Here is a 13653-nt window from a genome sequence, read left to right on the forward strand (position 1 = left end):
ACACACCATCTGGGCTGCTTCTTCTTCCCCCTTTCCTCCTTTGATGCCGATAAACGAGGTGAGTATGGTGCGTCATATTCATAGCTTTTCTTCACCTTCGACAGACCTGAGGAAAAGGACTTTTTGGCTTTTCGGGAAGGAGTGGGAGTTTCCTGCCGAGAGGGTGAACTGCTCGTGGAGGCTGCAGCCACAGGATCAGAGGTACCATAACTCAATGTCAGAGCTATCTCTTGGCTCTCTTTCAGCAACTGCTGAAGTCGTTTCTCCTTGCGGGGGATTTTCACATATGTGAAAGTTTCATTATGACCATTTGCTCGACAATGTTTTCGACACTGATCAGGGGATGGGAAAAACATCCCACAAGTTGTGCAAGTGTATGGACGGTAGTTGATGTGACGATTGAGGTGATAACGCATCTTGGAGTGAGCCCTTGTCTTGACATTGCATGTGCGGCAAACAAACCTCCATGTTGGAACCTTCTTGGATTTAAAGCCCAGTCCTGGGTGAGAATCCATGAAATGAACCTTTAAGTCCTCTTCGTTGCCAGTTTTGTATGTGCAGTAGAAACACTGAGTCAATGTGTCTTCAGATCCATTAACACCGTCCAGCTGACTCATCTTCACAGCTGAAGTCAAAGTTTCAAACTCCGTGTCTTCAGGTTCTAGCTCTCTTGGATTCTGCCCCATCCCCTGACTTTTCATGGTGTCATTCAGAGAATGATTGTCACGCGTATGCTGCACGATCTCAGCATGAGTCTGTGTCTCAAAAGAGCAGTAAGCACACGCATACAGCTGAGTGTTGGAACTGGATGTAACGGGTGGTGATAAGTCAGAGTCCCTGCGACGGGAGGAAGCAGCAGCCTTGCATCTCTTAATGGAGTCATACTCCATATCCTCTGGCTTATTCTCATGCTTTCGCTTAGCCATTCTGGCCAGTGTTGCTGGGAATGAGATGCCAGGATGCTCATTGCTCAAATGCTGCTGCATGAGGACGCGACTTAGAGTCTTATAATTGCACACTGGACACTCCTGCTCCCTGTATTGCTCATGAACTCTGTAAATATGTCGGACAATGTTAGAGCGATGAAGAGATGTGAACTTGCACTTCTCACAAATGTGTCGCTTGAAACCCTTCTCCTTTACAGTTATTACTTTAATGCTAGTAAGAACATCAGTGGCAGATTTAGCTTTGGTGCCATTGGCAGAAAGAAGTGATGTGGTATGGACTTCCCGTTGTCCTAGGTCATCGCTATGATCCTCATCCACATCCATGCTACTATCCCCCTCCTCTGCATCCTCCCCATACTCTGCCTCATCATCTACAGGCTCTTCTTTGATCTTTGGAGTATTCTTCCTACCAAACATAGCCACCACCAAGCCTTTGCCCCCTCCAGCTGACGGAGGAGTGTGGTCTGGCTGAAGGTCATCTTCAGTATCTGACTGTACTTCTGTTTTAAGCACTACAGGTTTTCTGACACTCCAAGGCGGCAAGGTCTTGCTATTAGCAGAAGTGCTTCCACTAGCCAAGTCAGCCATGAATTTGCTGACGATCTCTTCCATGTTGATTGTAAGATACCTCAGGCTGAGTTCTGCACCTTTGTGATCTTCTTTGATGTGTGTGAACACCTGATACCTCTCCACACCTTCAAAACTACAATATGGACAGCCAATAATGCCTACTTTAAGATGTTTCATAAGAATGTGGCGGTGTGCCGGATATTTTCGAGGAAAGTCCCAATTACACACTAGACACCGCATGCCATCTTGCATCTCTTCTAACAGGTTTCTTAACTGATGATGGAGGGTGTCTCGACCTAGAAGCAGCAACTTGGGATTCAACTGATTCTTGCTGGAGGAAGAAGATGTAGCTGAGGAAGAGGGACTGGATCTCTGGGATGTAATTCGAGCAGGAGATGTAGGCTCAAGAGGCACTAACATTGTGGGCAGCTGTGGTGGTTCTGGCAGCTTGAAGTTGAAATCATCATCCATACCAATGTCTGCAGGGGGAAGGTCGAGAGCTGCATCTGCATCCAGAGTCATGCGACTAAGGAATTCTGAGACTTTGTATTCCAAATCCTGGGCCAAATTCCGAATGCTGATTGGAGCATGTCGGTGGGTCTCAATAATGTGGTCCATTATTATGTGTTTTTCCACACCCTTCAGGTCACAATAACCACAGCCCAGAAGATTCACTTTGAGGTGTGACTGAACAATATGCCTATGAACAGCAAACTTCCGCTGGAATTCCTGCCCACAAACAACACAGCGGAATCTACTGCCTTCTCCCAAGGCATACAAGCAGCCAGTTTCACGTCCAAATCATCGCTTCCAATAATACAGCCACTGAGGTTGTCATGGAAGGGTTTTAAATGGCCTTTACTTGTACTGCTTCCCTGATCTGAGATATCCTCCAAGTTCAGCTGAAAGCTGGAATTACAGCTGCTTTCAAGAGATGTAATAGTCTTTGCAGGTGAGACTGCATCAGCAACTGGGTCCTCACCAGACCTGCGAGCTCTGATCACGGATGCATTGCGTAGATATTCATTTACTTTCTCCTCAACATTAACTGGCAAGTATCGAACACATACTGCCATTCCTGGGTGAACCTTTTTAATGTGGTCCATCATTTTGTATTTCTGCAGCCCCTTGTGTGAGCAGTACATGCATTTCCACAGTAAGATGTTAAGATGTCTCAATATATGTACATGAATGAAAAATTTCTTGGGCCTTTCAGTTTGACAAATCATGCACTTCATTTTGTCCCCATAGTTTTCATACAGACATCGTATCTTTTCATCCAGACTGCCGCTGCCAATGATCACCATTCCATCCTTACCCATTGCATTTGCTTCTGCAGCACCCTGACTTTTTCCTTCAAATGTTGGGTAATCATTGCGACCCATGACCGACACATCAGGGTGGTGTTTTTCCAAGTGTTGTACAATGTTGCGCCTGTGGATAGTGGCATACTCACACTTGGGACACCTCACAGCCTCATCAAATGTCTGATTGTCAGGGACAATGAGAATATCTCCTTTCAGAGCTTCTCCCAGAGTTATTCTGGCAGCAGGGATGGTCACAGCAGAACTTGTACTAGATGTCTCTAAGGGATATATCTCACTATTCTCCTTGCGCCGTCCCATGATGCTAACATCAGGGTGATGATCGGCAACATGCTGAATGATGGCTTTGCGCATGTATGAAGCAAATGAACAGCAAGGACATTGCATTGGAGACTGAAATGTCTCCCCAGCAGCATCTGGTATCAGAAGCACCATCTTATCACTCGACTGTGTGGCTTCAGATGAGGCTGATGTCCCTGGGGTCTCTACCACTCCATCCTCTTCATCCTCCATAGAAGTCACTGCATATCCATTGTCCCCACCTTTTGTGTCTATGGTGACTATTCTCTTCACAAGAGCTATTTGTTTGCCCAGATGTTTTTCCATAAGATGCCCATAGATAATTTCTCGTGCTGTTGATGCTGCACTACAATACTTGCAGCGGAACATCACCAGAGTAATCTCACCTATTTCAGAGTGGCGCTTTACGTGCGCTTTGAGATCTGCCGCTCGGGGAACAAGATATTGACATATGGGACACTTGAATCGACGAGCCTGATTTTCTCTGACATTGCCATCATCTCCAACGGGTAGCTGCCCCGCTTGGTCATGGTTGAGAGCAAGCTCCAGGGCTTTGTTTCTGTTAGCACTTTGAACTGGGTACTTCTCCACAATGTCACAGTCCAGTGTGATACCCGTCTTTCTTGGGCTGGCATGCTCACGCTTGATATGTTGCACCAAATGCTTGCGGTGACGAGTCATGTAGGAGCACTGAGTGCACTCCAAGACCCGGGTCTCCATAGTCTTATTCATCACTGCATACATTTCCTCCTCTTGTGCTCCAAAGCTCATGTGCACCTGATCACGAGTACTTCGAATATGCCTCAGAATGATATGTCTTTGGTTAGAGTCAAACTCACAGCGCTTGCAGCAGTAGAGGTTAAATTTAATCAGTCCAGGATGGCAGCTGACATGAGAGTTGAATTTATGCTCATTGTTAAAGCCCTGAGGGCAGTACATGCACTTGAAGCGGGATTTCCGTGATGGAGGAAGGCCGTGACACTTCTCATGGCCCTCCAGTCGACATCGGTCCCTGGCTATAAATGTGCAGAAATTGCACTTGAAGTTTTCAGCATCTCTGTCATCTGCCTTGCTGCCAAGGAAAGCTATATCCCCACCGCTAGTTCCCTGGCCTTTAATCATCTCAAATTCTTCCTCATCAGCACTGTCATCACCAGCAGCATCAAAATCAAGAGGATCCTCCTCCTCATCATCATCGTCTTCTTCTATTATCTCCATCTTCATATCACTTTCAGGCAAAGCTATGGCAGCTCCTCGGGTGAGAGCTCTTTCTTTGGGCTGAATGGGTTCTGTCAATATGGACACCAGTGACTTATTTCGAGAACTGCTGATATTTGGAATGATGGCAGAAGATGCTTCTTTCAAAACAGCCTCAGGTATCAGAGCAGTCGGTAGGTTGACTGCTTCTTCTGCAGCAGTGGCTGCTAAGCAATCACGATGTTCCATATATTTGGCATAATTGTTGATTTTGCGATCACGACATATAATCTGCTTAGCTACGGACACCATCTTTGGTTTCCCAGGGTGGGCAGCAGCCATGTGCTTTAGTAAAGTTTTTCGTTCCGTACTCTTGGCTGTACAGTGAGGGCAGTTGATGACATGGAGGAAGTTGCAATCAAAGTGCTGAAGAAGTTCTTGCAAACTCCAGAATTGTTCATCACAGTCATGACAACGAAATGAAGTGAGGTCAGGGTGCCAGGATGAGATGTGGGTCATGAAGTCAGCCACAAGATTGGATCCAAACTTGCATGCTGATGCACCACAGATGTACAGTGGTGCTGATTTGCTGTACATGTGGGCATGAGCTGAGATGTGTCGAACCAGACCATCTTCACTATGTGGACTGGAATCCACAGTGATAGCAAGAGAAAGAAACCTCCCCTGCATGGTCTACCACCAGGTGGTCCCGAAACTCTACTGAGGTCAAGCTGCTGAAGTTGCAGCCAAAACCACACAGGAAAAAATGGTAGTTTTTCCCAGGCATTGTACAAGGTGTCATTTCAATACTTCCATGAACTGTAGTGCAATATGTTGTACCAAGGGGGGTTGAAAGAAGAGGACCAAGAAAAGATGATGTTGAAAGTGGCTCTGTTGAGGGTGGTCCTAATATGGCTTTTGTGCTCAGTCTAAGTGCCTCTTGCTCTTGGTCAAGTGCTTCAGTAGAGGCAGCCTCATATTTTTCCTGATTCTTTTCTGAAAAAGTGGTATCTTGAGTTCTTTCCCCTTTCCCATCAGATCCTGATGCTGCTGGACTACCACTGGTGCTGTCCTTGGAATGCTCATCTTGCAATGAAAATGCAGCTACAATTTTGAATCCCAGGCTTTGCTCCTCCTGACTTTGATCAAAGTTTGACTCTGGAAACTGAGGTTTACTGGCATTTGCATGGTTTTCTTCCTCCATTGCTTCTTCTGTGAGTGTCTCATTTGCACTACAGCTCTCTCCATCCACTGTGTGCACTATCTCATGTCCTTTTTGTTCAAGGTCTGCCTCACTCCTATTTGTTTCCATGTTTTCCTCATGCTGGTTTAAGGAGTCTTCCATGTTATCATCAGTTCCTTTTCCTTGAGCTTCAATGCTTTGTTGTTTATCTGGTGACATAACCTGTTTTTTACCACTTTCACTGCATTCTTCAACAGATGTTTCCACGGAAAATTTTGTTTGGCTATTAAGCTGTTGCATGTCCAGCTGTTTAACATCATCTTCCTCTTCAGAAAAGTTAGTTGAAGCATCTCCCACAGGTTTGGCAATGTTATCTGTACTTGCCGCTTCCTGACTGCAAGATGTACCGCTCAGTCCTGCACTTGAAAAACCAGAATTTCTTGTCTCATCCATCACCTCAGCTGCTGAGGATTTGTCACAATGTTCACTATGCACTTGCACTTTTGATGTATCTTTATTAACTGTAAGTGTTGGCTCTTCAGGTGCACCATGGACTTCACTTGAACCTGCTGTTTTACTGTCAGCTGCAGGCATATTGGAAGACTCACTGGATGTAGCCATGATGCTAGTGTTTTCCACAGTTGACATCTCACTTGAAGCTGGTTTACTTGGAACAACAGGCAGGCTGACTGACTCATTGGTGCCTGCACTGCTAGTTGTGGACTGTGCAATTTCAGATTCTGGCTTTTGGTATCTGTGTACCTTATCCGCAACAGCACAATCTGAAGATTTGCCAGTGGCTTCTGCCAAAGACTTCTTCAATTTGGCCTTCTCAGACTTGCTCAGTTTTGACTTTTCAGGGTCATGAGTCAATGGCACTTTGCCTGCCACCCGAGCATAAAACACATAAGTTCCTGAGGCTAAAGCTGCCTTCATGAGACCTTTGGCCCGTTTTAATGCCCGCAATGCACAATTCATTTTCATTCCCTGGTGCTGGAATACCACATGACGGCCAATATCCCGCCGATTGACAAAGCACTCGGAACAGTAGAGACACTGGTAAGGTCGCAGAATAATGTGACACATGAGATGCTCTTCAAATGCATGACCCTGTGCTGCAAAGTTACATTCACTGCAATTGTATTTCTTCTCTGCATCCACCTGTAAGGTGATTTTAGTCTGCTCTTCAAGATCATTATCTTCATCCTGATTGTCACAAGTATGATTGTCAAACAGCACCTTATTTCTCGTCACATAACTACATTTTGGACACCGCAGTTTACTCACCGATGAACTAGGCTCAGACACACTTTCTTTTGATTCAAGGGATCTTACTGGATGGTCTACTGAATGTTTGATACCATCTGTAGGCTGTATGTTTGGAGAACTGTTTGTGGTTGCTTTCTCTTCATTGTTGGTCTTGCTCCCATTCTTTTCACAATCTTGGAACACCTGGTTGTAAACCATGCCGATCCCATCTTTACAGGAAATGCTGGGTTCAAAAGGCCCACATCCTTCATCCCCTATTTCTGGTTTGTCTGTGATGGCTTTACATAGCTCCTCCACAGAAGAAAGTGTGGCTAAAACTACTTCCGATTCATCTTCTCCTGAATTTGCCGCCTTCAAACTGCTAGCAGTCACTGCCGAGTTCACATCTTGTGTATCGTGGACAGTTAAGGCTGAATCCATTCCATTCTCAGTGATTTCAGCTGCTGCAAATGTCTTGTCAATGGACAAGGCTTTGGTTGCATCCACAGTAACCTCCATTTTCATGGTGGTGATAAATCATGTGATGTAAACATGAAGACTTGCAGGAAGTTATCTGTAACACATATTGGTGATTTAAAACAAAATGGTCTAGCATATTTTGCAACATGGCTGTTTCAGCTTGATTGCTATGCCCAGTTACAACCACCTCTGCCTTATTGTCTAACACAGCTTTCATCATGCCCTGTTATACTAAGTTTTGTCTATGTTTGCACATCAGTTTACCTTTTATTCATTAACAAAATCTTTGGAAGTTCTTAGTTTAACTTACAATCAACACAAGACATATCTAAAAAACAAAAAAACCTAAAAAAACTATGATTCCCCCAAAATGTATCAAGTTAAGTTCAGAAAATCATAAGCACTACTCTGGGATGCTCAGCATAAAAACATACAGTTGTTTCAGCTACGAATTATGAGATTAATGGACTGCATGCAGGGGACCAAGAACATCAATAAGCCCTCTGTTATGCATTTTTTCAAATAACTTAATTTATTATTAGATAATAATTTCAAAAGAAATGGAATAATTGTTAATGCCTAAGCTGCTGTGTTTTTAATACACCAACATTTAGTGCAAAAGCTCATTATTCTTTTAAAATCCCAATTCAATGTGATCAGGCTTTTCTCAATAGTAGTTGCCTTATGATAGTGCAATGTCTACTCTTGCGCTGACAAAAGGCCCTTAATACTTCACTATCATGCAGTTTTTTAATTGTTACAAAATTACGGAATACAACCAGCATTAAGATGGGGGGATGGGTGGGTTAACTGTTGGAAGCTGTGCCCCCAGTGAAAAAAAAAAAGGGTTTCCTACAAATGCTTCCAAAAGACAAACAAAATCGAGGCAGAGGCTATGAAAACTTACTATCTTCTGTATGCCATGGTCTGACTCCAGTCATGAATTACCCCAAATCATGCTGCTGCCGCCGCTACATGTCCCTGTTACTACATGCGTGTTTCAAGCCACACCTGCTGGCCAGTTAAGTGTGTGGGACCGTCAAGTGTGGAGGCGAGGGGGGTTGTGAGCGGGGCGACTGTAGGCTTGAGATTCTCTCCCCTACATGTGGCAGGGTGCTGGTGCTGGCTACCTTACCGGGGCAGTCACTGACCGTTTTCAGTCCCAACGATGACAGAGACTGGCTGTAAGCGCCACGATTATCGACTAGACCTGCCGCCACTTAGATGCCTGGGGACAATTTGTTCATCACTTGGCACGGTCTGCACGTCACTTGATTCCTGGGCACGGCTTGCAGGTCACTGAACTCCTGAGCATGGTCTGGTGAGCGGTACACATATTGCTCTTGAGCCCCGTCAGGGTGACCTGGAGACAGTGGGTGCACAGGTACTTGCGTAGAAGTACTCAACTGACAGCTACTTGTAATGAGAATGGACTGGGGTAGATTCGGCCGTACAGGCCCGAGCTCGACAATTTTCAGGCGGGATTTGCTTTTCCCTTGAGAATGTTCAGTGTCATACGAAGTAAAGGCATTCTTCCAGGAGTAAACAATTATCTGTCACAGTAAGGAATGTTTGAGAACTGACTTATGCTGCCCTAGTCATGGGCCGCTGCAGCCTCCTAGCCTAGCATGTAAACATCAGTGCAAGTCCTGCGCTATTCCCCTTCGACCCACTCTGCCCATCCGCTGCCGTATCTACCGTTTGTTCGATGTGGAAGTGCACTAACAGCCTGCTGTGTGTGCGCCAGAGAGAGAAACTCCAGTTGTTCCTGCTGGCGGTGTAGCGGTGACCTGCTAGCAGGCTGCGAGGAGAAAAGGTAGTGCCGGCGCCTTGCTGCCCCCACCCTTCCCTGTAGCTGTTCCCATCCCTCTCCAGACGACACATGGTCGCAGAAGACCCAGCTTGCCACTCACTCCGGCGTTTGTCGACATACTTCGGCTGGTCGCCAAAGTCCGCTGCTGCGCTACAACCCCACGACCTTCAGCACTACACAGAGACCGGCGCCCCCGCCATTTTCCTTGTCGTCGGTCGTCTGCTGCTTGTGTCCTGTAGCCACATCATGCGACCCAGTGACCAGCGATATTTGCCTTTTTATTTTTGTTGTTGTTGATTCCGTGCCCGATCTTTATACATACACTCTTATAATATTCATATTAACTAAATAATTATCGGCCGCCGAAATACTCCATTTTAAAATTCATCATGTGACACTGAGTGAACTGCCAGTTCCTACAAGCCGTTTTCTCAGACAGAACAAACGGTTGTGACGCAGACACACGAAAGCGTGACAGTCAACAACGCAACGACAAGATGGCGGCGCCACAGTCGTCGTGACAGACTGGCCAGACTGCACGAGGCGGGCTCCATGCACCTCGCCCTGACATTCATAATACGCCACTCCGCTGCCAGTGCAGCTCACCACCTTGGGCACTCTCCAGGCACCATCTGGCTGTCATGGCAACAGCAGTTTCAGCTGTGCTAGAGGTGCAAGCAGCCCTGCTCCCCTCCCAACAGCCGCGCACATGGGCATAATGAGGCTGTCCCTTGCGCCGCCACAGACATGTTGGGAGCGGGTCTGACAGCCACACAGTGAGAAAAACACTTCAAACAGACAGCCACTGATCTAACATGGCCACCGCTCCTGCCCACTGAGTCACATCTGGCCATGACGGAGAAGGCTGGTGCAGCTTTTATGGTCCCCAGCCTGGGCATTGCTCTATTCAGAATGTGGCAGCCTTGCCACCACTAGGGGTGCTTGTAGGGGTAAATGAACAGCACAATGTAGTGGGATTTTGCTGTTTTCATCATTAACCTCAATCCAAACGTTCTTCCTTTATGTCACTAGACAAGACCAAAACTGGAAAATTAGTTCTCTTATAATACAGAATACAGTGATCCTTCATTTATCGCAGGAGATGTGTTCCAGAACCACCCACAATGTCAATAACGAAAAATCCACAAAATAGAAACGGTATATTTATTTATGTATTTATACACTATATTAAGGCTTTATAAAACCTCCCCCATACTTTTACACTACATAAACCTTTCCCATTTCCTTAATAACCATTCCCACACTTGTTTACAATTGTGAGTAGGCGCTTAGCGTCTCAGGCTAGCAATGCTGGTTCTCGTTTCAGAATAAATACATGCACTATTTACTGTAATTCATATTAATTTTATTATTTACAATATTTCTTTATTGTTTAAATTAATATAAGTAATACATTTTTATACACTTTGGAGTTATCATCTAAAAATTCATAAAATATTTTTTTTCCACTGATGGAAATTCGCAGAAAATCCACAAAGAAGCGTAGATCCGCGAATCATTTTCCCGTTAATTTCTTATAAAAACCCATGAGTTCTCTTATAGTTTTAATACAGAATACTCCTATAAAAGTAAACCCTGTACATTTACCAAAAATAATGCTCAGTGCATCCAGCAGCAAATGTCTTCCATTTCCTCTGTCTTTTCCGTTTCAAAATCATGCTGTTTCATTGCTGTACCACCACTTCTTATATATATTAATAGTGGCAGCCATTGCTATGTAACTCTGTATAATAAATTCACTGAGAAAAGTTATAAATGTAGCAGTTGCTGAAATGGTCAAAGGGACTGTAAGCTACTATGAGCAGTTACCAACATGAAGGCATGTGAACCAATATGAATGAGCTGATATATCAAGAAACTATACTAATATGGGTCAATAACTCAATAACTTATTATCCTGAAATATTTTGTTCCCAAAATACAGGCCAAACTGACATCTTTTTTAATAACAGGAAGTACTATGCTGTCACATAAACTAGAAGAGGCAATGGAAGCCTATTCTAGGACTTGGGTGCTTTAGAACCACCTGTTGAGGTTCCATTTTATGAGCAGACTCAAGTGTTTGTATCATGTAAGAAACTGCCATGGTCACCTACCCAAATGTGAACTCAATGAGGCCACAAATGAAATGCCAATAATCTTTTTAAAACTATGACTGTATCCATCAATAAGTATATATGTCATACAGTTTATTTATCTGTACGAACAGTGTCACACCTCATCCCTCAATGCTGTCTGCCTATGTACTAATGCTGCCAATATATGACTCACACATACACATGATGATAGGAACTTAAAAATGATGCTCCCACAAGGAAACCCTAAACTGTGGCATATTTAAATATATGCATTTACAATAAACAAAGGAAAAAAACCCAAACCAAACAGTAAGACTGAGACTGATAGTCTCTTATCTCCTTTGTATATTATTGTTCACATCAAAAGAATTGCTGTCTTTTTGGATAGCAGTAAAAGCCCCTACTCTATAGCCAAAATTATTGTCTGCCACTGTCATTTGCATATGGATAGCATGATCACTTGCTGATAAAAATATTACAATCTCAGATGTTACCAGATTCTTTCTTTATCATATGCTCATATGATGACAGTAAATGCAATAAGCCTTCAATTTAATGTATCACACATATAGCTTTTGAAAACATTTTCTTAAATATAATACAATTATGTGAATATATATTGTTATATATAGTTTTAAAATGTATTATAATTATCAAAATTGCAGGCTCTGAAAATTTAAGCACTTCTTTCTTTCTAGAATCCTCCAAGAAAAATGCACAATTATCATTTCCATATAATTTCTCAATAGAAAATTAATTGCACCTGCAGAGTATCTGTGCACCAGATGGCTGACACATGTGACCAACACATATACACACCCAGACTCCTAATTCTATTCAGCAGATGAAATATTTTAGGGGCTAAAATCTTCTGCTTTAGTTGAACTATTCATTCAATTAAACACCATAAAAAGTGTGTCAGTCATCTGTAAAACATACAGGATGCTGTTGCCAACACCATTTCTGATACTGTAGTGCTTTTGGCACGACTGAGTCAAGCCTGCTGAAATACTCTCTGTTGTCTCCCAACATCTTAAAAATTAAAACAAAAACAATGATTTATAATGTTACTAAATGAAGACCATTACAAGCCAAGCGTGATAACTGGGTGCTGGTGTCACCATAAAAAAAAACAACAACAATTATTTCATACAAAATAAATATTAAGTAGGCAAGAAACTGAAACACGCTGGTGGAAACACCGCCCCTCTTTGGGCTTGTAAGCCTGACATCACTCGCACTCTATTGTCTGTGCTGATCTCTACGACGGCATCGTGTTCATGTGAAAACCTTTCATATCTTTCAGCGCAAGGTACTCGTTTAGTTTCGAACCACAAAAAAGTCGTCTGCTCTAAATAAGGAACTCATGCTAACAAAACACGAAACACTTTACCTTGGATGGAGTCGATTTCCACACATACAAAGGTGAGGAGACAGCTGTCGAGCACCAGATGACTGTTCAACACAGACCGCAAGATGGCGTCGTCGATGGTTAGGGCAAGGATCTGCTCCTTGTTCTCTTTCCCAACGTCCACCACCTCACGTGGCCCACGGAATGACTAAGCCTGCCAGCAATATCACAGCTCCACTACTCCAGCCCATCCACGTCAAACAAAGGCCAGGAGTCCCAGCGCAGCCTCGGCCAACACGCGCCTGACACAGATCTCCGCCTGCACAAGACACAAGCGGCTCTTCTGTCAGTCTCGGCGTGGCCCCCGCATAGATCGACAACTGCGCGGGGAAAATGAGCACCGCACTCTCCTTCCTTCCCGCTTGCAGCTCGCAGCCAGGCCAGCTAGTCGACGAGGTCCGTGCCACAGCCCCCCGTGTCACGCTCAGACCTACTTGCACCTCGTGCGGCTTGTTGTTCGCTGACCTTCCCCAGCCGTCCGGCCTAAGCCCGTCGCGCCACTCGCCCCGCCATGTTGGATCGCTTTGTGGAAACAACGAGGACAGGACGGTTATCTGTATCGCCCTCACTCGCTGCAGCAAAAATGTTTTACCTCTTGAAACTCGCGACCCTTGTTGGAGAGAATCTCCCACGGTGACTGCAGATCTCCAAGTTAAAAGCAAAGGTTCACAAACCCACCGACGGCGTAAGTGTATGAGAAAGGGGAAGTGGGAGGAAGGGGGTAGTGACGCAGACGTCTGAGTGTAGACGATGCAGATGACTGGCTGTAGACGACTGAGATCCGCCAGGCGGATGGACTCTTGAGTGAACGCCAAGTGCTATTTCTAGCCCCACAGCGCCATGGGGGCTTTCTCGGCATTTTGCGTGGCGAGCGCCTTGTACAGAACCTGAAGCTGCAAGGAGAAGAGTTCGAGGGGATGGGGAGCGGAGGGGTGGTGAGTTGGGGGTGGGTGGAGGCGACGTACTGGCCGCGGTGGCGGACCCGCCGCTCAGCGCCTGCGACGTTGAAGAGGATGGAGAGAAAATAGGCTCCAGATCGATTCCGGGAAAAGTCAGCTGCTGCAGCAGCAGCAGCGTACG

The 13653-nt window shown here is 44.9% G+C and overlaps 1 protein-coding gene across 1 annotated transcript in view; it reads right to left on the reverse strand.

Annotated features, from left to right (window-relative positions):
• The window catches only part of LOC112562653, a 23605-nt gene extending 10156 nt beyond the window's left edge, over positions 1 to 13449 (reverse strand). Inside the window, 4 exon segments of the mRNA XM_025236033.1 lie at positions 3 to 2305; positions 2308 to 4978; positions 4980 to 7346; positions 12562 to 13449. Of these exon segments, the coding sequence (XP_025091818.1) occupies positions 3 to 2305; positions 2308 to 4978; positions 4980 to 7289 (7284 nt within the window). The 5' untranslated portion in view covers positions 7290 to 7346; positions 12562 to 13449.
• Positions 13450 to 13653: the final 204 nt, after the last annotated feature.

This window comes from Pomacea canaliculata, linkage group LG4 (assembly GCF_003073045.1).
Source record: "Pomacea canaliculata isolate SZHN2017 linkage group LG4, ASM307304v1, whole genome shotgun sequence".
Lineage (NCBI taxonomy): Eukaryota > Metazoa > Mollusca > Gastropoda > Architaenioglossa > Ampullariidae > Pomacea > Pomacea canaliculata.